Below are 25,627 nucleotides of genomic sequence, written 5' to 3'. Positions count from 1 at the left end.
GCACATTGATGTTTGGAATTTAAGTATCTGTGTATAAATATTGTTAAAGACCTGAATAAAATTCCTCTGATTAATCTGGAGAAAACTATAAAGGAAATCGACTACCTCTTCACCAGATGGAGGAATCTGCCTTTGACGATCTATGGGAGGGTCAATCTGGTGAAGATGAGTATTCTCCCTAAGCTGATGTACCTCTTTAATGCTATCCCTTAACCTTCCCCAGTAAAAGCATTAGTAAAATCCAGGGGAAAATCGGGAGTTTCATTTGGGGGTATAAAAGTGCCAGGATGTCCAGGAAAAAGCTGAGGAGGAAGCTCTTAAAAGGTGGGTTTGCCCTCCCGGACATCAGTTGGTATTTAATGGCTTTTCAATTTAAGGGTATTAGGATGCTGCTCTCAATACCAGAGGATACAACATGGGGAAGGCTCCTAGGTCAGATGGCCATGGTCGAGAGGGGAAGCGGAGGTGAAGGGTTTCTATATAAGTTTGGGGCCCCAAGATACTTTAAACGTTTCCGTCTCAAGGTCCTTAAAACCGCCCAAGAGGCATGGTATAAAGTAAGACGTCAATGAGGTATTGGATACTTCTCTGATTTTGCTCCCATATGGAATTCTCCCGGGACCACACTCTGCCTGAGAGATAGCTTAGCGATACCAATTAAGAGAGCGGCTGCGGCTAAATCGCATGATTTGTTGGATGTAGATGGGATTCTTCCATGGAAGGTCTTAAGAGCTAAGATAGGCCCCACACTCTCTAAGTTCAAGTATTTCCAACTCAAATCATGGTACGAGGCAGAAGTGGGTGAACTATCTGGGAATTGGGAACTAGAGCGGCTGTTACAAAATGTCCAGCCAAAAAAGAAAGAGATATCCATGTGGTATACAAGGCTTCTTGAAGCTGATGATATAGATATTTCACCTCAATCATCAGTTTGGAACCAATAACCGCTCGGCCACAATATTGAAGACTTTTTTGAGCCATCTTTCAAACTACTTTATAACCACATCAAACCAGCCAGCTTAAAAAATAATAATTTTTTTGTCCTTAACAGACTCTACTACACCCCGGCCAAGATAGCTAAGTTTGCTCCGCTCCCAACCCCCCAAAATGCCCTAGATGTAAATTACCAAATGCGGACGACATCCGCATCTTTTTTGAATGTCCAGAGCTAAGATCTTACTGGAAAGATGTGAGGGGCTCCTTATCGGGCATTTTTTAATTTTTATTTTGCTTGCTCGGAGGGCGATTTGTATAAATTGGAAAGACTCTACCCTCCCGAACAGAGAGGGCTGGCTTAAAGCCTCATTTGGTATGGCACCCTTAGAACAAGAAGGGAGCAAGGAAACCTCACTTAGCATTTGGCATCCTCTGCTAAGCTGGGGCCGTGATTTGTGTACGGTAACTTTTTAAGAGTGCTGGTTTTCCCCCCAGGTTCTATGATTACACGAAGCCTCTACTACCCAGGGCAGGTCGGGCCGCCCTAGGCAAAATGAAGTTAGCTTTGAGGCGCCCAGTTCTAAAGTAAGATGGCTTGTTAAATCTGCAGATGTCTTTTGGTGAGATGAGAACAAATTATTTTTAATTCGATTAAGCCCAAGAAAGAACGCACCTGATCCCTGTTAAGAGGCTTAGGAGCCTCAATTATACTCTTTGCTAAGTCCATCTTCGGACTAATTCCTTCACCAGAGATGGTGTGACAAAAGTAAGTTACTGTTGTCAATCTGAATTTGTATTTTTCCTTTTTTATGACCAAACCAGCATTCTACAACTGCTCCAATACTATACACAAAATCTCATCATGTTCCTTCAGATTTTTCCCATAGCCAAGTATGTCATCCTGAAAAATGAAGCTTGTCCAATCCATCCAACACTTGCTTCATCATCCTCTGGAAACATGCCGCTGCCGAGGAAAGGCCAAAAGGCATGCAAATGAAATAGAATGCCCCCAGAGGTGTTGCAAAGGATGTCAACGGTCTGGATTCAGGATGGAGCATGACCTGGTGGTAAGCGGAGGGCAAATCCATTAGACTGAATACCTATGCATCTTTAATGAGTGCCAAGGTGTCTGTGATATTCAGTAAAGGTTGTCTGTCAATCCAAATATATTTGTTGAAACACCTCAAGTCACCACACATGCAAATTTGTTTACCCCCATCTTTGGGTGCCAGCAACACTGGAGCCAACCACTCCGAACACTCAATTTCTTCAATTACACCATTCTCCTTGAGCTTCTTGATTTCCTTCTCCAACAAAGTCAACATCATATGAGGAACCTTCCTCACTTTGCACACACTTAGTATTGCCCCACTCTTCAAAACTATTTGATTCTCAGAATTTCTTAGGAGTCCCATCTCATTGCTGAACACCTTAGGAAATCTTGAACAGATTTCCTCAGGTAACTCTTCTCTAGCTAAAACCAAAACTTTTTCTTTGGCAGTGGGATTGAGTGTTATCCCCATATGTCTCCACCCTAGGAGATTGTCACCCCTCTTTGCCACATACACTTTTCCAACAGTATCACGATCAGCAAATCAAATTTTCATCACAGATTAACGCAAAACCTCTATCTTCACACCACCATAACCCACTGGATTTATATCTGGAGGCAATAAGGTAATTTCATCACAACCAAATGTCATACTCCAATTCTTGTCACCAATCATGGTGCAAGACGAACCATAGTCTGCAAGCACCAATATTTTTTTCCCATCAATAGTAATCTTACTCTCTGGCATTTCAAGGGGGTCAGCATCCATCAATCCATTATCCCACACACTCAAAACAAACCACTCTTCCTCGTCAAAACAATTCACTCCTTGTTGTCTAGATCCTCTGCACATTCGAGCATAAAATCCTTTCTTAACACATTTTTCACAAAATGCAAATCTTGCAAAACACCCAGGACTATTCGACAGATGTCCTTCACTACCAAATCAGAAACACTTCACACCGCCGTGTTAAGGGTCACTCTGGTTTTTTTCTGCTCTTTTATCCTTGCTTGTAATCCTTACATTCTTGTCACCTTGCTTTTCAACAGGTCTTTCTGATCCTTTGCCTCATTCACAGATGGCTCCGCACCAACACCCTTCCCTTTCTCATCACTCATTTCACGTACTCACATAGCTGTATTTTCTATGGCTCCAACAATTGCCAGTGCATCATTCAAAATTAGATTTTTAGCCAACAGCTTTTCTTGAACTTTTTTTTTTTAAAACAGATTTTATTGGTTGCATGACAAAAATATAGCACGTAATGCTCTGAGCACCAGAGACAATCACTAGGGCAAATGATCAATAGCACAGCATGCAAACATTTTCTTAGGCGATAAGTCAGAAGAAGAATGTAAACAAGGAAATGTCCAATAGTACAGGAAACCCCTCTGCCCCTGTCCGCCCCCCCCTCAACTCCCCCCCCTCTCAAGCGTGCTGCTGCCTACTCCGTCCATGTCATGCCAAGCGCTGCATATTATTTGCCAGAACAAAGGCCGTAGGGCCATCAAACATACTGTAGGGCCTCCTCCTCTACGGGTGAGTCCAAGTCCAGGCCCCGGTAGTCCGCCCACCTCTTCCAGATTTTATAAGTGCTTGAGGGGGCACCCCCTTGCGACATAGACAAGTTGCTCCAGACCCATACAATAATCCACACCATTCTGCCAGGCTGTGAAGGTGGGGGCATGAGGTGCCTTCCAGGATCTCGCTATGTCCCTCTTGGCCAGAGTCAGACCCAAAAGTAGTAAATGACGCTTGTATCTATTGCCCCCAATTCCAGCTAGAACATGAAGGAGAGCCAGTTTGGGGTCCCTCTGCAACTCCCAGGCCAGCACCTCACTCAAACACCGGAACACTCTGTCCCAAAACCTCTGAAGAGCCCCACAGCCCCACACTGTATGCAGCAGCGTGCCCACCTCAGAGTCACATCTAAGACATGTCGGGGATGCAATCAATCCCGCCCTCCACAAGCGCTGTCTAGTGTAATATGTACGGTGGAGGTACCTGAACTGTATCAGTCGCAAGCGCGTGGAGACGGCCGCTCCCCTGGGCCCCTCCAGGGCCTCAACCCAGTCTTCCTCGTCGAGCTCCCCAACATCCCGCTCCCATTGGGACCTAAGGTGGGCAAGATCCGAAGTGCTATGGTGTACCAGAGTCTGGTAGATGCGGGAGATCTTTTTGTCTGGCAATTCCCCCATAAAGACCTTGGCCTCAATGGGACTGAACTCCGGCAGTTCTTCCACGTCTCAGATATACGGGGCAAGGGCATGCCGGAACTGAAGGTACTTGTAGAATTGGGTATGTGGCATGTCAAACTCCTCCTGCAGCATAGCAAAAGATTTGAGCGTCCCCCCAGACATAACGTCTCCCAGTGTAGAAATACCTATCGTGTCCCTTTGTCGAAAGCCCACCAGGGCCGCCAGTTGAGGCAATCTACCATTCTGCCACAGCGGAGTCTCCAGGGTCAGGACATTCCACCACCCCACCCTGCGCAGGGCCTGCCGCCAGACCTGGAAAACCACGCGCGTGACGGACGGCAGCGATCCCCGGAGGGGCGCCGAGTACAACAGCGTATGTAGGGAAGCGGAGCCCATAAGGTATCGCTCCACCACGTATGCAGGATCCCCCCTGTCCGCGTACCACCAGTCGTTGAGTACAATGAGGTGTGATGCTTGATAATATGATAGTAAGTCAGATGTGGCAAGACCCCCGGTATAGGTGGAGCGGAAGCAAGTCCCCAGCGCAACTCGTGCCGCGCCGCCTTCCCACAAGAAACTGCTCAAGGCCGCGTTCAGGCGTCGAAACCAAGTGTGCGGGACCAACGCCGGGTGGTTCTGCAATTGATACAGTGTTCTTTGCAATGATGTCACATCCCCCAACAGATAAGTGAACACATAATGTAGATAACACAGTGAATCACACATTACACAGCATTTTTGACTTATGTCACACATAAGTAGGCATAGTTGTACACATAAATATACTATGCCCACTTGTATCCAGGACAAATGTAATAGAGTTCAAGGTGAGTTTTTCACTTTTTGACACATTACATTGGTCCCCATGCAGTAGGCTACTTGCGTCAGCTGTCGCCTCTGTTTTTTATGCAATGCTGTAGTTGAGTCTGTTTTATGACCAACTATAGCGTGCGCCACTTTTGGGACGGATTCGTTGTGGCATCCTTCCCACGGATAAGTCATAATTTCTGACGCATCCTTGGGACCTTTTGCCATGGAAACCCGTATTGTAATTATGGCATATCCATGGTGTCATACGGATTTTTTATGCAGGTGCAAGAAATGTTGACACATTGCTGCCTTAGCATTCTGGGATGTAACATGAGTTTCACACCTGTTTCTACCACAAACTGGAAAGAGGTTGAAAGCACAAAAAATAGGAAAAATGGTGTGTCTCCCAGTAAAATGCCAAAACTGTGTTAAAAAATTGTTTTTCTTGTTCAAGTCTGTCTGTTCCTGAAAGCTGGGAAGATGGTGATTTTAGCACTGCAAACCCTTAGTTTATGCCATTTGCAGGAAAAAAATACAGATTCATCTTTCTGCAGCACTTTTTCGCCATTTGTCCCCAAAAACCCAAAATGTAGCCATGTTTTGGCTAATTTCTCAGTTTATTTCAGGGAAATCCACAAACCCTGGGTGCATTTAGACTCCCCAGGATGTTGGGAAAAAGGACATAAATTTGGCATGGACACCTTTTGCGGAAAAAAGGTTATGAAGCCCTAAGCATGAACTACCCCAAATAGCCGCAGGCAGGTTCAGCACTTGGGGAAAAGGCCCAGCAGCTAAGGGGATGAAGGCTCTCCCTTAAAACTTATTCTTGGCCACAGAGAATAGGGTCCCCAGGACCTACAATGGCTCAGGAAGGTGGCTGTGCTGCCCCCTCCCCCATTTATTTTAACAATCGGCCTCAGGGAAGGTGTCTCCATGGCCTTTAAAGGCTTGGGAGGGGGGCCACATGGACACTTCTCCGTTAAAACGTATTTTTGGTGTCAGGGGATGGGATCTCCAGGACCTACAATGTTCAGGAAGTGAGTCCATGTTGCCCCCTCACTGTTTTTTTAACAATCAGCCCAAGGGATGGGGTTGCGAGGGGTCATAAAAGCTTGGGAGGAGGCCACATGACCCTCTTCCTTTAAGAAAAAATAAGCCCCAGGAGATGGGGTCCCTAGGGCCTAGGAAGGCTCATGTGGTGCTGCATCACATTTTGGGAGGCTTAGGGTAGTGGGGCCCACTCATGCCCCCATCCCCTATTGAAATTATGGTGGGCACCATTTTGGGTCTTTTACTGCATTCCTAGAGGATCACAGGAACAATTGTCAATAATTGTTAATTGTTTTGCCCACGGGAAGGTCCCTATGGGGCCTCCCACATGGCCCAGGGGGGCAGGGTATCCCTGCCCTGTCCCCTTATAATATTTGTTTTATTACTTCAGGACACAGGAAGAAGTCTATGAGTTTTGTAATAGCTGCCAGGAACATTTTTCTCATGTTGCTGGCAGCTAATCAGAGTGCTCGCTCCCACAGGAGTCTAGAGAGTCTGACTCCTGTGGGAGTGAGGTGCCCCAAGGGAAATAAAAGGTCCCAGAGGCAATCAGAATGCTCTATCAAACTTGGGGGCAAGCGCAGAGTCCATCGTACTCAACCGTCCTGAAATACAATTATTTTTTAACCTTAATTTCTCGAAAACTACTGAACAGATTTTCACGAAGTCACATAAAGTACAATCGGCGGGAAAAGGTCTAGCTTCCTGCCAATTTTGGTGTCATTGGTTAGTAACGGAGATACCAGACAAATTGGGATTACAATATCCAGGGTAAAGCTTTGGATCTGTGATTTTTCACCCAGAAAGTAAGTGAAAGTTCAGGTGAAATATGAGGGGAAATGAGTACTCACTGGGGGAATCAAGACCATGATTACTGCCTTTTTAGGTGATTCCTAATTTCAATGGGGACCATCAGGGTATCCCGTGTAATCCCTGGTAACTTCACCTTTCCACAGAGTTATCAATCCTCCCAGTATTTCAACTTGTAATTTAAGGTGCAGATTTAACAAGGGAGATTACATGGATTTGGTAATCTGGCTCCATGAAATAAACTAGTTACAAAAGCAAGCAAATGGTCTCAGACTGCTTTCATGAATAAGCCATTTGGTTGCTTTCTTTGTTAGGTGCTTATTTAACATCATAAAATCATCTCATATGTGAAACCAATGGCATAATCCATTGCGTTATGACCAGATCTATTGGAATTACCTTAAAAGAGACAGACAGCAGCGATAAGACTGGAGGAAGAGTAGTAAATGGCTTTTCAAAATTTTGTAACAACTCTTTCGGGGGCTCCTCCACACAGCAGACTAAATATGCCTTCATGAACATTTTTAGAAAAAAATGCATTGCTGTTATGCGCAGACTGAGGCCAGTATTGAAAACGGAAGTACACAGAACGTGGTCCGGATGAAATGCTCCATATATGGTCTCAGAAACATCTGCAGGAAGAGAAAACTTTGTCAATGCAACGTTTTGAATACGTTATAATTCACTGTATGACATAGCAATTAAGTATTTATCTAATTGGCAATATGAATTGAACATTTGTTCTGGGGGTGCCACGCCAACATCTCATTATGCTAAGGTGCCTGCTACCAACATGTGTAACCTTGGAATCACAGTTTATCACCATATTGGGAATGTTTGAACCATTAGCTGCATCGATGAAATTAATAGGTTTGGTACTTAAAACATCATTTCCCAGCACTCAATTACCACAGCGGGTCGATGTTTTGCAGTAAAAGGAAAAAACTATTATATGCCCAGATTTTTCTAAGTACTGTAGGTTCCAAAGAAAGCGCACCATGTTCACAAGCCAGACATGTCCACTATCATTTAAATAATTCTGAAGTACTATTCCAAGAGATAGGGTGATAAAAGCCACAAAAAACACATCTAGCTATCTACAGAAGTCGATGTAATATTTTACATTCTAGTTTACAACGTTTGGGAAAAGCACATCGAATAAAAGTGTAGATCCTTGCTGTGAGGACAGAAATGCGGAAATCAGAAAAGGTACCATACAGTCAATTTCTCGTCAAACAGTGACGCCTACACATTATTGCAGTGGTAGCTAGCTTAAATAAAAAATTATAGGGCGCGAAGGCGCACGACTCCCATAAATGAGGGAGTATGAACGGTGTTGCACTTATCTTTGCTGTCCAATAGCAGGAAAAGGAAGGATTTCCTTCTTGCTTGTGGAACACAACATCAAACAATCCTGTGGTTGCGCTCATGCTGTGAAAGTGTAGCAGGTATTCTGCTCCTACACAGAACTGTGCATAGAGACTTGGAACCTCAGTGAATTAGGGTGTGCCAAAACTCACCTTAGTAGCCAAAATCCCCTACCAAACTAGCAATCAATGTCTCATTGGTTCTTCCATACCCCCAATGATTAGACAACCCAGAACATGGAACTTAGAATATCTCAGGCAATGTGGAACACATGAACACTCTTTCGTTATACATTCATATTAGTCCAAAGCAGGGAGTAAATGAAGACACGTGCAAGTTTGAAATATTTATTTCTAATGCCGTGTTCTCAAGCGCAGTATCTTATCTAATATAAGCAGACATATTATAAGTAACAAGATTGTCAGCATAGTTACTATTCCATAAAATACACAAGGAGAAAGCATGTAAAAATGCTAAATGGAAATAGACTAGAATACTCCTAATTTCACACTCCTTTACTATTAGGTTATTTTATATCTACAGAAGGTCTCTTGGGTTTACAAGGGCGGCCCCGTACCTCTGGTCTTAGTAGAAAGGGATCACATCATTTTCCTGACCAGCTCTCTGCATGTGAATGTTCTCAAAAAGTGTGTGTGAGCAGGCCTGCGCAGTGCATTATTAAACGCGCCAAAATCAGAGGTGGCCACAGCTGCATATATGTTATGTCTAGAAAGTGCCCTGATCAGACCGAACAACAACGACTGTGTTGAAATAACCTTGAAAGCCTCTGCACTCACTGTTCAGACAAAGCTTACCAAGCAAAGCTGCTACTATAGGAAAACATATTATTCTCGTGTGAAGCAAAACAGTCTGCTAGACTCTAAACATTTATAATAATGTGTGTTGTGTGCAAAGGCAGCAGAAAGGAAAAATGGCGTTTAAACTTCTAATAAGCTCATGCTAATTTAACACAGCGTAAATGCAAGGGTCAACGCCCATAACAAAAGTAGCTCCAGGATTGGTTCACCCAGCGTTGATTTTGTGGCTGGGGGCCTGTGCCAGCAATCCCCATGCTGTTTCACAGTCTTTGGATAGTTTGGTAAACAGTGTGCATGTCGGGCTAGTTGTCACAAGATGGCCGGCCAATCCGACATGCACACTCCAGACTAGTCCTGTCATCCTGCATTTGCCGGATTCAGCCCTGCCCCCACCATCGTGCTGTACACATTACAAGCCGGTGCAGCACAAATAAGTAAAATGGCATTAACATGCCATATTATTGATTTGTGTCTGCTCTGCTTGCTGCATGTGGGGTGACGCTCCTCTGTTACTGAGAAGGAGCAGCCCCTGCGATTTGCGTGGCTATCCCTGCTAGCTGATTTTTTCTGAGTATTAGCTTAATGCAAATCTTTGTAGAGAATGTGTTTAAAAATCTTCTGAGCTACGACCAATATCTGTAACTGACAACATGGACAGTCCAAAGCAATTTGGGAGAGACTTTAGGCACTTTGGGCTCAATTCACAAATTGTATTTTCTAGTACATAAAGTAGTAATACTCGTGTACTACAGAACAGTTCACAAAGCTATGGCCGGAAACCTCAAACTATCCTATCTTTTTCTGTGTGGAGATCTCCACCAATGTGGCAGAGGTCTCCCACATGTGTGTGTTTTAGTGCTAAATGTGGGAGGGATTAGGGAGAGCATTAGTAAAATGGAGATTTTCTACTACTACATAGGGGGGGTTGAGAAGGGGTGTAGGAATGGGCAGCTAATACAAAAACACTTCCACAAAAGAATTAGACAATTGCTATTTACAAGCTACATTTCTAAAGTTTGTACAGATCAAAACAGGAGTAACTCCAGCTTATCCTTGGAGTTAGTAAAATTTTACACATGGGCAAACACTGGAACTGCAAAAAGCTGCCATTGAAAAAAAATAAGGCAGTGTAATAAAATAACATCTTATAGAAGCAAATGGCAAATAAATTAAATTACTTTGACATGGACTTTATATATTATATATTTTGGCAATAATGATTCCCGATGTTGTTTCCCACAATGTAATGTGCTCAAGACACGCAAAAAAGGGCATGGTTTAGAGATTGGCAGATGGATTAAGTAACATCGCCATGGCAGAGTACTTTACTGCCATCATGGCAAGTGTACTCCACCCAGCAAATTTAGAGATGTCCGCTGGCCCAGCTCCCCATAGCCAATCACAACGCTTGGTCTGAATGTCGTGGATTGGCGCTCAAATGTGGAATGGAAGGCTTTGCATGTTCCTCACCAGGCTGTATAAAGCAAGCCTGGTGGGGAAGATGCAAAGTGTGCAGGACTGTGTGGCCGGCCGATAGAGATGGCCAAGCAGTTATGCACAGGTAAGGAGTGTAAACCACTCCTCACTCTGCTCTCGCCAGCCCCGCCCGAGAGCCACTGACTTCAACAGGAAAAATAAAATTATAACAACAATACGTTATTATCATTTTATTTTTCCTTTTGTTCAGTGGGGCGCCACTCTTCCGTGTTAGCGGAAGAGCCACCACTGACTAATCTTACCTAAGAGAATGTCAATCATAAAAACTAAAGTGCAGTAATCCTAGATAAAAAATATAGCCTGCCTACAGATTTGAGTACAGAGTTAAAAAAAATCAGGAACAGCATTTTGACAATTCGAAATGAGTGCAGCTACAAGCACAACCTGTGTGAAAGCAGTAGCACGCTTAAATAAAAAATGTAGGTGTTGCCGTTGTAACAATTGGTTCACGATCGATTGGCTAGCATGATCTGCTCTGCGATGAGTTTCACAGGTTCTTATTCCTGTTTCAACAAAAGCTAAAGATTTCACAAACCTGCAGCTGAAAATAGTGTAGTCTGGTTTGAATCAGGCAATTACTGTTTGCCTGCATGTGCGCAATCCGCGTTCTAGAGAGACGCCTCAGTTGCCTTTTTCTACCATAAGTGCAGGGCAGATGTAGATGGGAATGCATAATGTCCTCTTTAGCAGATCCATATAGGCGGTACTCGGCAGGGCACCCCATCTTTTCCCATGGTGGAGGGGTAAATCTAAGAGGAGAAAGTTAAAATCTTTTTCTCGTATACCTGAGCGTCAGGTAAAGTGAAAAGGTTTCTCCAAAATAATGTTGGGGTTTTAGTATCGTGTAGCTGTCGATCATCATCCATGCATGCAACCTCTGGGGAAACACAGATTTGTCTTGAGGCAAAAAGGTCTTTTTGACCAGCGAGTTGACTATTTTCTTAAAGGCTTCTAAACAGGGGCGCCTCCTCTACGTGAGCAGAGGAGCGCCGCCCCATTGTTTTCATGCAGTGCGCAAAATACCATTTTATGTTTCTGCTTCTCGCACTGCGAGAAAGCAGAAGGGTATTCCTGGTTGGGGGAGGGCGGTCTTGCAGGACTTTAGGGAAGGAGTGGCTTTCCCACTCTAAGTGCGCTGACTATTTGGTCGGCCCCAGGGCCCACCAAACCAGTAATACGCACTCCGCATTTTCTCTATGTAGGCTGCTTGGAGCCTACATCGAGAAAATGGCCTCCCCATAGACGCCTTTGGGATCAGCATCAGAGCCAATCACAACGCTGCCATTGCAGCATTGTGATTGGCTTAGGGGAGGGGAGGGAGGCTGCCTGAGAGAGAAGAAGCGACAGGGGACCGGAGGAGATGGTAAGTTTATTTGATGGATTTTTAAATTAAATTACCCCCTTCTCCCCGCGCAACCCCCTGCGCCCTCACCCACGAGTTATGCCGGCTGCGACTGCTTCTAAAGAAAGGGAGCCACCCCAAATGGAGTGCAACTGAGGCTTGTTTATTGCTTCCTCCAGATATGCATTGGTTGGGCTCAGGGAAAGTTCTTTTATGGCTAACCATTACATTTCATTTAAAGTTCCGCTGCGAGAGAATTTCAGTCTGTAACAGCACTTTGAATAGGCTCCGTATCTCGACAGCCCATGTTTTTGAATCCCCAACTTAAAGCGTATTTGAGCTGGTGAGCAGTATTTTGACAGGGGAAAAGACCTATCTGGCTCACTCTATTATGCTTGTGTCACAGCGACGTAGCACTTCGGATCTGTATGGCAGAGATGGAAGGAGCTTGGCAGAGATCACCTTCAAATCCGTAGCATGATAGGGCCTTTAGTGATTTAAAGATGGCACTGAAAGCCACCATTAGAGTAGCACCCTTCCTAGTTATTTGATTTTTTGTGTGTCGTAAATGTCCCTTTGAGTCGACCATGGCCCGAGATACTTATAGGTGGTTACATTCTCTAATGGACATCCTTGAGGAACCACTTGTGCTGTGCCTTGTTTATCCTTATTATTGATAAGATTTTAGTTTTCAAGCAATTGAGCTCCATTGCATGACTTTCTGTATTTTGGTAAGAGAAAATGTGTGATCAATCGCAGTAAGCCGAATTTAGTTAGGCAGAGTAGGACTATGTCGTCCGCATAGAGTCGATTGGGGATGCTAAAATTGGTCAATCGCGGAGAATGTGATGCAACCTTGTTTAGATCTTGAGAGATGTCAGCCAGGAAAAAATTGAACAAGTAGGCTGCCAGTACACAGCCCTGTTTTAATCCTTGTGTTGTTGGAAGTTTCTTTGATATTCTGATACGGCCCCAAGTTTTATTCTAATCCATGTCTTTGTATAGATATGCTGGATTAGTGGGGTTGATATGCCCTACTCGTAGGGGTTGACCTACAGAATATTCCTGTCAACTGCATCGACCACAGATTTGTAGTCCACAAAACAAAGATTAAGGCTCTATTTTTTTGTCCCTCATCAATCAAAATGGAGAGTAGCATGATATTAATAGACGGTACTGTGCCTGGTTTATTGGGATCAATTAGTTCTCCTCTACCCAACAATTAAGTTTGCCGAGAAGGATTGTTACAAAGTATTTGGCTTCTGTGTCTAACAATGCTCTAAGTCGATAGTTCACTGGGCCTGATCTATCTCCATCCTTAAATACTGGACTGATTATCGTGCCCCACCAATTATCCAGGTTCACGTCTGCTCACAAGGAGTAATTAAACAGGTTGCATAGTTTTCCTGCCCAGAACTTTGGATTATTTTTGTACAGGGCTTGCAGAGCACCATTGGGGCTGAGCACTTCATCACGCCGCCCTCAATAAATTATTGTGCTTATTTGCTTTGGAATGATGTGGACTGCATTCCATTCAATGTTTTGCCCACTTTGTTTAGTGTGGAGCTGAATGTTAATTGTGTCTGTCTCCAGTTGCTTTCCTCCAAAGTGTAATGTCAAGTATGAAACCCAATCTGATTAGGTTACATAAGATGTTGTAAGTGGCCAGGTTGTACCAGTAACATTGGTTTCCATGCACCAAAACGTTTAAGTTCGCTTTTTTTGCTAGCCTCAATTAATTTCAGCGAGTTCAAATCCTGGGGTCGTTTTTCATCTTCTTGTATGATTTTTTATAGGATCTCCTCAGACTACGAAGTTTCACTAGCTGACATTTAACTACGTCCATGTCTCTAATAACCCTTAAGGCTTAGTTGAGCTTTGTCTTTGCCATCATGACTGCTGTGAGCCGATCCGGGGTCTGGTCATGTTAACCAATGAAGGTATAGGCCAGGTTTGCAAAGCCTGTTTCTTGCGTACTTGCTTCGGAAGGCTCCAGAGAAGGATATCAGATCATTTAGGGGATCAAGTTGCCAAGGTGCAAATGACTCTGGGTCCTGTTTAGCAGATAGTTCAATAAAGTCAATTGGTTTATCTGACAATTTGATTCTCTTATAATTGGCTGTGCGGATTGAGCCTAGACTTGCATTTGTTTTGTTACGCCTCATTGGGAGGAGCGCCAGAGTTGTTGACTGCAGAAAATGGTTGCTGTCCAGTTATGGGTCTATTACAAAATAGGTAACCTCTGGATAAAGGGACAGTACCAAAATTGTGTAGACTAGTGTTGACTGACTAAAAGGGGAGCATTATGTACTTGAGGGTGGAGCTTCCCATGGCGGTCTGTTTAATATTCTTAACCCCAGCTGCTCCAGGGCCTCCACAAAGGCAGGTCAGCTTTTGTCTCTCCGCTTTGTGTTCACTGCCTGGACAGGAATATCCCAAATATTATTTGTCTGTGGATATCTTCGTCATGAAGCGGGGTATGAATTACAGTCACCGGATAAAAATATTTGGGGTTTTGGATTCCTTTTTAATAAGGCTAACATTGTTGACACTAATGCTTTTGCTGTTACTTCCTTTATTTTTACTTTGGGATGAACATAGGCATTTATTAAAATTAAATTGATATTAGACCCAGGAATGCACTTTATTAATTGTAGGATCAGTATACATTGGTGTTTATAGGTATAACTTCTTTTAAACTTCTTTTAAACTTTTAAGATTATTGAAGCAGAGATGTAGATCACTAGGCCTCCCATTGGGCCCGAAGGCTGGTGCCTTTAGAGCTGGCTTGTCAAATGTGAGATACCCAGGTAGTGGAATTGATTGAAAGGCCCATTGCTAGACCTGTCAGCCTTAGGGTGCTCTTTTCCAAAACCATTTGCCTACTTACCGCCAATTTGTTTCTGGATTTCGTTTGTGTTGGCTGTAGGACTCTGTGTACTTTACAACTGCTAACAAGTGCTAAAGTGCAGAGCTCACTCCCCTAAACATGGTCTGATTGGCGTATGCCTAATTGGCATATTACATTTTTTGTAGAGTGGTATGCTATATGCTAAGGCCTGTAAATGTAATGCTACCAGTGGGCCTGCAGCACTTACTGTGCCGCCCACTTAAGTAGCCCTCCCAAACATACCCCAGGCCTGCCATTGCAGCCTGAATGCAGTGTCACACTGCCATGTTGACTTGCCATTTAAACCCCCTGGCCAATCCCTAAACCCCCCTTTTATTACTCATGTCACTTCTAAGGTAGGCCTCAGGTAGCCCATAGGGCTGGCTGCTGTGTGAATAAAAGTTTGGACATGCATTTAAAAGTTTTACATGTCCTGGTATCGACACACTCCCAAATCCGTGTTTCACTTCTGTGAGGCCTACCCACCCATAGGATAGCATTGGGAGCTCCTAATTACATTTAATAAGCTGTAATTCCCAATTGAGAATACGTAGATTTGTCATGTTTGGTACCTATGAAATTGTAATGATAAACCCTCTTTAGTGGTAAAGTCAGAGTTTTCCTCACAATTTAAAAAATGTCACTTTTACAAAGTTTGATTTTCCTACCCTTAGCCCTTTTGTGCCTGTATGCCTGGCCTGGGTCACTTGACTTAATGTAACTGACAGTTAAACTTTGTGAATTCCTCCTAGACAGTCACACGATAGAGGGATTTGGTGTGTATGAATGGGACATCTGCTGGCAAGATGGGAGGGCGGATCTGAGCACCTCCCCATTTACACCTGATTAGCCTATGCTCTGTCTTCACAAAAAAGAAGGACTTAATCCTGTATTGACACTGCAGCCAGTTTTGAGCCAGGTCAGGGGAGTCAGGCACTTCCATGCACTTCAAAGACCCTTTCCAGAAGCCAGTCCCAAATTCCAGAAAGAGTGCACCAGGGTGTACAAATAGAACCCTCTGACCCACTCTTCAGTTCACTATTGAACCTGCGGAAGGAGTCTAGGAATACTGCCTGCAGCTGTGACTTGCTGTGCACTCTCACAGACTGCTGCTGCCTGTAAGGGCTGCTTTGCTGCATGGAGCCTGCTTTGAACCCTCAGAAGCCAGCCTTCCTGGTGAGGCGTGCACCTTCACCTGCACCAAGGACTACCATAATTAACCAATTGACAGAAATCCACTCTTCAGAAAAGGTATGCTTTTAAAGCTTTTCTGAAACATACTTCCGCTTGCTGATTCTCAGGGAGGGTGGAAGGGAGTTTGAAAGCATGGACACAAGGTAAACAAAGAAGCAGCCTCCACCTCTTTGCTCTTAAGCACTGACAGGAGTCCCTGATTACTAGAATGCAGAAATTACAATTGAACATACGGGGTGAGATCAAGTATGTCTTCACAAAGATTAAAGAAAGCTATTATCTCTTTGTTCTTAGTGGGGCACAGAGCGGAGGTGTTGGCAATGTTTGTAGTTGGAGACACTGCTGTCATACTTTACTCAAACATAATTAATATTGAAAATTACCTTAGCTTTCAGTGTATGGTTATTCAATAGTTCATGCATTCCATGAGAAGCACTACATATGCAGACTGATACACCTAGTGCACCAATGAAATGTCCACGGACCATGTAGATGTGAATGACATTGTCAACAAGCAAAATCTGAAAGGAGATGATCAACCAATGGCTGAGGCTGCTGACCTTATGCCCAATTCTATGTGTTTTTTGCCTGTGGAACAAAATCTCAGTCAGACAACTAAAGTAGTCTTCAAAATACCTAAAAACTGACTTCAAGAAGAGACTCAAAGCCTATTTAAACATCCCCAACATCTGCAAATGTGTCTCGAAATAATGAACCCAAAAGGGGAAGACACAGTAGCCCCAGCCAGGCACAACAGAGTAAAATTACGTCATTATACGACAAGAATGTCCTATGAGAACATGCTTGTTCCTGAAATCTGCAGTGATCTGAAAGTCACAAGTTTGAATTCAGATCTGGTTTTTATCTTTCCATGGTTGGTAAAATGTCACTATTACATCGCTTAATAGTATCAAGTGATATTTGCAGAGCTTAGAAATGTCAGAAGTGCAGTTAGAAGTGTTATATAAAAAACGAGTGGTTATTAATGTGGTGCAAATCATCTGCAAACATGAACCTAAGTTGTCTTAATAAAAAAGAAAGGAAAGATAACACCAGGGCATACTTGCTAAGTTAAACCTGCTGATCAACCTTCTCAAGTTATTATAATAGCGAATAATATGCATCCAGGATAATGTGAAATTGGTATGTCCTTCTTCTGGGTTTTCAATCTTCTGCTGTTTCTCATCATTGTTTTTGGGATCATTTGGGCTCTCCTTGAATTTATCCTTTTTAATCAAACTTTCATGGAACACTTTACATTCCTCTGCAAATAGAAAGAACATAATCAAAAGTTGATTCACTCGATTATGGAATCTTCTACAGACATCTAAAATGTGTAATTCCCCAGAGTTTAATGATATCAGGAGATAATACATTAGAATCCCACAAAAATACTAATGGTGCTTGTGCCAGGCAGTAAACATTTGGATTTTTAAGAACTTGCACCCACATGCATCATTGTTATATTTTGCGATTTCTTAATTACGAAAATTAAGGAATTGCAATTAAGAAATCGCAAAATGCTATGCATTAAGAAATCGCAATATTTTTTGCGATTCCTTAATTTTCCTTAATTGCGATTCACAATTTGCTAATCGCAATTAAGGAATCCCTTCCCATTGATTCCTATGGGCCTAGAGGCCCATAGGAATGAATGGGAAGCCATTCTCATTCTGCGATTCGCAATTAAGGAATCGCAAAATGAGAATGCTATTTCAAGGGTGCAGGGGGGGTCCCAAGGACCCCCCCTGCACCCCTGAAATTTAACTTTAAGAACATTTTTCACACACACATGCCCCAAGGGCATGTGTGTGTGTAAAATGAAACTTTCAAAAATGCACTTTTGTGCATTTCTGAAAGTTTTAGAAAATGACCATGAAGTTCAACTTCATGGTAATTTACCTCTTCCTATTTGCGAATTCGTAAAAAAAAATATTCATGCATTGCATTTAAGAAATCACAAATTGCGATTTCTTAAATGCAATCGCAATTTAAGAAATAAAAAAAATAAAAAAACATGATGCATCCCAAAAAAGGAAATTGTATTCGCAAACGGCCGAATTTTGCGATTCGCACCGTTTGCGAATGCAATTTACCTTGATGCATGTGGGCATTAGATCCTATAAAATGCGTTTGCCCTGGAGTAGTGAAAAGGCAGAGAGTGTTATAAGAATGTACACCTTTTAATGGCACATAAAACTATTATACCTGTAAACACATTGCTGGCAAAATCGAAATACAGCTAAGAAATATTTAACTTGAAAGGCGCACTTTTATTCTTTAAGGCTTATGCAAAAAGAACTGTCAGCCTTAGTGTGATCTTCCCTCAAACCTTTTGCATTCTTCCTCCATCTATTTTTAGTGACTTAATTTTTGCTGGCTTTAGGACTCTGTACTCTTTACCACTGCTAACCAGTGCTAAAGTGTTTGTGCTCTCTCCTCTAAACATGGTAACATTGGCTTATATCCAATTGTCATATTTAAGTTACTTATAAGTCCCTAGTAAAGTGGTCCTGCACGTGCCCAGGGCCTGTAAATTAAATGCTACTAGTGGGGCAGCAGCACTGATTGTTCCACCCACCTAAGTAGCCTGTTAAAACATGTCTCAGACCTGGCATTGCAGCCTGTTTGTGCAGTTTTTAACTGCAATGTTGAGCTGGCAAAAAACCTTTTTGTAAGTACCAAACATTCCATTTTATACATATACCACACCACCAGGGTAGGCCTTGAACACCTCAGAGGGCAGGGTGCAGGGTATTTAAAAGGTAGGACATGCACTTTTAAGTTTTATATGTCCAAATAGTGAAAACCTCTTAAATTAATTTTTCACTACTGCAAGGCCTATCTCTCCCATAGGATAACATAGGAGTTGCCTTATTACATTATCATAAGTGCCATTTCCAAATGGGAGTAGAAAGGTTGTTTATGTTTGGTGTTGGTGTCTCAGGAATCCGAATTTAAAATCCCAAATTATGGTAAAGTCGGATTTTAAATTCCACTTTTAGAACAGTGCCATTTTTCTGCCTCAGCCATGTAGTACTTCTAGCCTTTTTCTGGTCACCTGTTTGGATATAGCTGACAGTTAAGCTTTGTGTATTCCTCCTAGACAGCCACACACATTAGGGAGCTTAGGTGTGCCTGGATAGACGATCACTGGCAGGACAGGAGGGAGGACCTGCGCACAGCGCTACTTACACCTGAATAGGCTGTGCCCTACCTCCACACAAAGGGCTACATACCCCTGTTGTTATTCTGGAGCCACTGAAGGTAGGATGCCTGGGAACCTCAAGGGAAACCTCTAGAAGCTTCTCACCCAATTCAAAGGTACAATTGAGTATAAATACTGGACCTCAGACACCAACTCTTCCATACATTTCTGGACCTGGGGATAATCTGCCAGGAAGAAAGACTGCTACTCTGCTGGACTGCTACTATGAATGGACTGCTGTCCTGCTGTGCTGACTTGACGCTGCTGCCCTCTTTCCGGGGTGAGAAGGACTGGACCTACATCTCTTGAACGCAGAACCCAGAGTGACTCCAAGGTCTAGTTGACTGGTCTCCTGATCTTAAGCCTCAGGGACATAACATGCTTCCAACAACCTTGCATCTGCAGCTGGGCTCTGCCATCTTTGATTCTACCCTGCCAAGTGGTGCCACCCCAGTCCTTGACCTTTAGAAGTTGGCTTAGGGTGCTCTGCGAACCCCTGTAGATACAGCGGAACCGACGAATCTACTCTGATGTGCTGCGCAAACGAAAGCAGAGCCAACCGACCTATCACCACTTCCGCGTGGATTGGAGCCATCACAAAGACCCACATCACAGCTTTTTGGAAGTACTGTATTGCCCTGACTGTGTTATACACCCTCGGTGCAGGACCTCACATCCCTTACTGATGGCAGTCTCGATGATGATGTAGGCCCCCGCATTGCAGCCTCACAGCAACTCGGAACTGATGCAATACTTCAGCTACGCTACGCATCTTCGACGGGGATTCACGCAACACTTCACAAAATAGGATTTAAGGTACCTAACTGGGCCAATGTAGCCGGCCTGCACTCAATTGTGGTCTGTCTGAACGTGTGACTTTGCGCCGGTCCAGCATGATCTGATATCCAAAGTTGGTGCATTGTACTTCATGGCACAGTCAAAATATACTGACACTAAGCAAAAAGTGGGGGTTACCATAAAAGAAAAAGATTCTACTTTCCTACAGGTCTTCTCTCTTGGGACCTGGACTTCTCCCTTGTATTTGTTGATACACATATGGAAGTGGAAGGAAAGAGATGATGGAGGAGTGGTGTGGCTCAGTGGAGTGGTGTGGCTCACTGGTTAGAGGCGGCAGACCCGTAAGCAGAGGACGGCCCGGGACCAGGGTTCGGTTCCCGACGCGGCAGGGTCGTGGACCAGGGTCAGCGGGCTCGATAATTCTCGCTTCGGTGCCTACTCCAGTCAGGGACCACACTCGGCAACTCTGGGCATTAGCTTGCCTCATCTTCACAACGGCCCCCCCAGACCGCCGGGGAGGCTCGTGGTACACTGCGAGAATTCTCCATGATTAGCTTATTTTTCTTGTTTTCAAACTCTGCCTCTTGTGTGTGAAGCCACACCTGCAAAAATGGAATTTTCAGCTGGCTAACATGGATGCCTACACTGTGGCCCAGCTCAAGGAGTTCTGCAAAAATAGGGACTGCCTGCCAAGAGCACCACCAGTAAGGTAGAGTTGTAAAATTCGCTGAAGGGCTAGACAGAAGCCCATCAATCACTGGTTGAAGCCGCAGAAGGGGATGATGTGATGGAAGGACAAGGAGAGGGCTTCTCTGAGATGCAGGCTTCAACTGGGGGAATGATTTGGCGCCTGCAGTTCAGCCTCCTGCCAGTGCATGGAGCACTGTATATTCCTGTGGCCTATCCACAGAGCAGTTTGCGGAAAGGAGGGAGGAAAGTTCAAGCTAAAAAAGGCAAGGCTCAGGATGGAAAAAAAGAAGGCTGGCGTCAAGCATCCTCATGAGCAGCATGATGGGGGCGTAGGAGGCAACATATGTACATGTCCTTTCAAGAACCTATTTACAATAGGGGACTTGAATAGTGAGGGTTGGCCCACCAGCTGCAGGAAAGCGGACAGAGCTGAGAGATACCCCTTGAGAAAACCCAAAGCAGAGCCCTGCTGGGCAAGTGTAAATAGAAAAAGAATACTAGATAAGGAAGCAGAAAGGTCAAGAGACCTTTATATACAATATTTCACACATTTTTGCCAACTTCAGTTGTATACCGTCTTAGCGGAGGGCCGCAAGGCCATCAAGGTAAAATCACATACTTCGGGAGGGAGGTTGATAGCTATCAACTGTTGCCGCTCAATCCTAATACAAGGAGGTGGAGAGTTGACAGATTCAGGGCGAGGACTCATGCTACGACAGAAGGTCCTCCTGAAGGGGAAGCCTGATTGGAGGATCGATGTTCCTTCAAAGAAGCTCTGGATACCAGGCTCTCCTTGCCCAGTCTGGAGCCAAAGGATGATCCTGATCTTCTTGAGAACTCTGGGCAGAAGTGGTATTGGTGGATAGGCGTACAGGGGCCTGATTCCACTTGGGACGAACAACGTTACAGAGCAATAGCCATCTTAGAAATTCCAGTGCACAATGCTGCTGACATTGCACGATCTCTTTTGAGGCGAACCTTTCAAATTAAGGGTCTCCCCACTTTTGAAAGAGAGCGTGTTCCACCTCCACCTGGAGACACCATTCATGATCCACTAGACATTGACAGCAGAGTTTATCTGTCTTGTACTTCAGAGAACCTACCAGGTGTTGAACCACCAGGGTCATGCCCTGCTTTGCCAGTCAAGTCCAGATGCATAGGGCCTCTTGGCAAAAGGCCCAGGACACCACCCCTCCCTGCTTGCTGCTGTACTATTTGGTGGCTGTCTTGTCCATGAATACTTGCACTAAGTTCACCTTGACAGAGGGAAGGAATGCTTCCAATTCTAGCTAGATCACCTGATGCTCCAACAAGTTGATGTGGAGCCCCAACTCCGCTGGAGACCAGTGTCCCCTGATCTCCACCTCTCCCGTATGCACCCCCCCCATCCCAGGAGTGATGCATCTGTCTCTACTGTGAGATCTTGTTGGGGAAGGGAGTGGGGTCTGCCTCTGACCCAATCGCAGTTCTTTAACCATCACTGCAGGTTCTTTGACATGATTAAGATCTCGGAGGGAACTGCAGAGAGATTCTCCCAATGTTGTACTCACTGAAATTTCAGATCCCACTGCAGAGCCTGCATACGCCATCTGGCATGATTTACCAACAGGATGCAGGAGGCCATGAGTCCCAGCAGCCTCAGAGTCATTCTCACTGAAATTCAGGATAGAGGCTGAAACATTGGTATCATAACCTGAATATCCTAGACTTGCTGCTCCGGGGGATAAGCCTGAAACTGCACAGTGTCCGGAACAGCTCAGATGAAAAGGAGCTTCTGAGAAGGAGCTAGGTGAGACTTCAACACCTTTATAGAAAGCCCGGCAGATACAGGAGTTTTTCTGTAGTCTGGAGGTGGGAGACAACAGCCTGGGGCGAGGACACCTTCAACAGCCATTTGCCGAGGTAGGGAAAGACTGATACCCCTAACCTGGACAGATGAGCTGCAACCTCCGCCATCACCTTGGTGAACACTAAAGGGGTGATGATAAGGCCATAGGGTACAACAGTGAACTGAAAGTGTTCGTGGCCTACCTTGAACCAAAGGTAACGCCTGTGGGCCGGCAGGATGAGAATATGAAAATATGTATCCTGGAAATCCAACGTTACCAGTCAGTCTCCTTAGTCTAGGGAAGACTTCTTCTTTTTGAGGAACAGATTGACGGTCCAGAAGTCAAGAATAGGATGCAAACCTTTGGTTTTTTGTGGTATCAGAAAGTAGTGGGAGTATCAACTACTGCCGACTTCTGAAACTGGAACCTTCTTTATAGTTCCTTTGGCCAGGAGAGTTGTAACTTACTCTCGGAGTAATAATAGGTGATCCTCCACCAGCCGTTCTTGAGTTGACAGTAAAGGGGGGAGGAAGAGACAGAAAAGGACGAGAATAGCCGTCCCAAAAGTTCTGCAAGATCCATTTGTCTTATGTTATGGACCACCAGCGGAGGAGATGATGTTGATTTATTCCTCCAACTGGACTGACATGGTCTTGGAGAACCAAATTAGGAATGCTTGGAGGCTGCAGCTGCCGGGGGCTGGGTGGCAGCTGACTTCTGGCTACCATTCAACGAGTTCGGAATTTACTGTTTCCACATCATCACTCAACTTGGGGAGGCTGTGCAGGACGATGACTGGTGTATGGCTGATATGGCTGAAAACCCCTCCCATTGCCACAAAAGGGGGCAAATTGGGCACAAGGTGTTACAGAGAAGCCTAAGGATCTGGCAGTAGCATAAGATTCCTTGAAGCACTCCAATGCCGTATCTGCCTTCTCTCTCCGAAGAGACAAGTTCCATCAAAGGGCATGTCCATGATGTTGGCCTGGATATCACCTAAGAAGCCAGATGTTCTCTGCCAGGCGTGGCGCCGTAAGGCCACCGATAACGAAACCACTCTACTCATTGAGTCAGCTGTATCTAAGCCACACCTAAAGGTGAACTTTGCTGCCTCTCTCCCATCTTTCACTGTATACCTCCTCTGGGGCCTGTAGCAGGACTTGCTCTTCAGGAGTGCTTCCTATTTTGTGTGGGTGTTCTAATAATCCTGCAGGGTAATCACAACGGATGCAGGGAGAGTAATAAATAGCTGTTATTAGCCACAGAGGCTGGCAATCATGCTTAAGTCTCATTCCCACATTAGCGAACTGCAGGGCATTGTATTAATCACATTTTCCTTTGACAATCTCATGATTATCATGAGAAAAGTTATTATTTACCATAATGATGCCAGCAGGAAAGGTAACCTGGAAGAGTCCCTTTTTGGATCAAAGATCAATAAGAAATCTGTGCCACTGACCTGAGCTTTGCACATTATGTTTGAATTGTAATTAACTACAGTGAAATATATCCAGCTGTTGCTGCCTTTTTACTCAAGTGACAATAGTTATATAACAATAAGAATAATACATGGCACTGTACTTCCACTGGAACAATTTCTTAACAACTGAATATCGGAAATATTACCTGACAAAAAGTCTTTGTATGTCTTAAGAAGATCCAGACTAACAAAAGAAGGAATGTACTGTTGTATTACAGGTTCTACAGAAGTTGTAGCAATATCGTGTTCAAATAACTTCTTACATGCGATCATAGCAACATCCACCTGTCGTAAAATAAATACATAAATTGTCTACAGAAAATGAGAATCAAACTATGATACCACTTATGGAAAGGTGCGGAATCTGCACATTGAGTAAGCATAAAATCTCATATAACAAGGGAAGTTTCAAATGAAAAAAAAAGTTACTTACCTTTGGTAATGATCTTTTTGGTGGATACTTTATTTACCCAAGAACTGTGCACCTTTTAAATATGCCTAGAGCCAGACTGAACCAGGAAACCTCCAACATACCTCTCCAGCCCCGTAGGAGTTGCTGGCTCCATCTTAGTACCAGAAGTGGAATTGTTGTGATATCACTGAATTGATATTGCCCACCCTCGTGCCTTGACGTTAAGTTTCATCTGTTTATATCTACACCCATCGAGGCAGAGACATGGAAAGACATAAGAAGTTATAGCAGTGAAGTGCAGCAATATAATTTGGAACCTTATTCCCGCCTACAAAACTGGCAGGTGGGCAAGATCATTGAAGAATGTGCATGTAGGTGGAGGATCCCACAGAAAGATTATCTCTGAAGGTGAGTAATTTTTTCTTCTGATGGATACTTCTATCTGCAGATTCCTCACCACTTGTACAGATTCCCAAGCAGCACCTTTACTCAGTGGCGGTATTGAAGGAATTGTTACATGAGAAAATCTTGAAGGACTGGCCATCCGCCCTTATCACCACTGAGCCCAAAATATAGCCTTTGACAAAGGTGTGAAGAGAAGCTACTGTTACCACCCAGTACATCTCAGCCACAGGCATGTCCCTGGCCAAGGCTGGGGTAAAAAATGTTGCTCTGGTGGACTTGCCTGGGTTCTGTCAAGTGCCGCCCAATTTGCAAGGGAACAGTACTTGTATACTTTATGAAGAACTGGGGCCGTATTATGGAAAGTGTCTGGGGGAGCAACAGGCATGTGTGCCCGCTTTGCACTCCAGGTGTTTTTTGGTATTACAGAAAGGGCCGCAGACACTTGTATGGCCCTTTTTGTAATACAGTTAGTGCTGGTGCACATATAGCATCAGCTGTATCACCAAAGAGTGTTCCCTCATTTGTATGGGGCGGTAGCCAGATAATAATGGGGGAATACCTTAGCCTTTGCGAATGCGCTGTATTATAGGCGTGGGAGCAGAGGCCCTCTCTTATAGCAGCCCTTTGGAGGGGGAAAAAGTGGGTCCTATGGAACTCCAGTCATCCTCTTGCAGGCAGGTGCAGTCACTCGCTGCACCTGCCTGCAAGGGGATCTGCATGCCCCCTTAAAACAGCAGGCGGGTTGCCGCCCACACAGTGGAATACGGAGCAGCTGTTTCAAAGCTGCTCCACATTTTACTTGAATAGCTGCCCCCAGAAAAGCACATCTTCGCGGCTGCT

At 44.3% G+C, this 25,627-nt stretch overlaps 1 protein-coding gene across 1 annotated transcript in view; it reads right to left on the bottom strand.

The window, feature by feature from the left end:
• CFAP54 (cilia and flagella associated protein 54) overlaps positions 1–25,627 on the bottom strand; it is a 2,285,874-nt gene that overhangs the window by 243,182 nt on the left and 2,017,065 nt on the right. The window contains exons 62-64 of the mRNA XM_086918163.1: positions 24,117–24,255; positions 17,029–17,229; positions 7,256–7,488 (exon numbers count right to left, since the gene is read on the bottom strand). Coding sequence (XP_086774289.1) covers positions 7,256–7,488; positions 17,029–17,229; positions 24,117–24,255 — 573 coding nt within the window. The remainder of the gene's footprint in view (positions 1–7,255; positions 7,489–17,028; positions 17,230–24,116; positions 24,256–25,627) is intronic.

Source organism: Lissotriton vulgaris, chromosome 1_1 (assembly GCF_964263255.1).
Source record: "Lissotriton vulgaris chromosome 1_1, aLisVul1.2, whole genome shotgun sequence".
Lineage (NCBI taxonomy): Eukaryota > Metazoa > Chordata > Amphibia > Caudata > Salamandridae > Lissotriton > Lissotriton vulgaris.
Note: the sequence above shows the minus strand (reverse complement) of the source record. Positions and strands in the feature narration are given on the sequence as shown.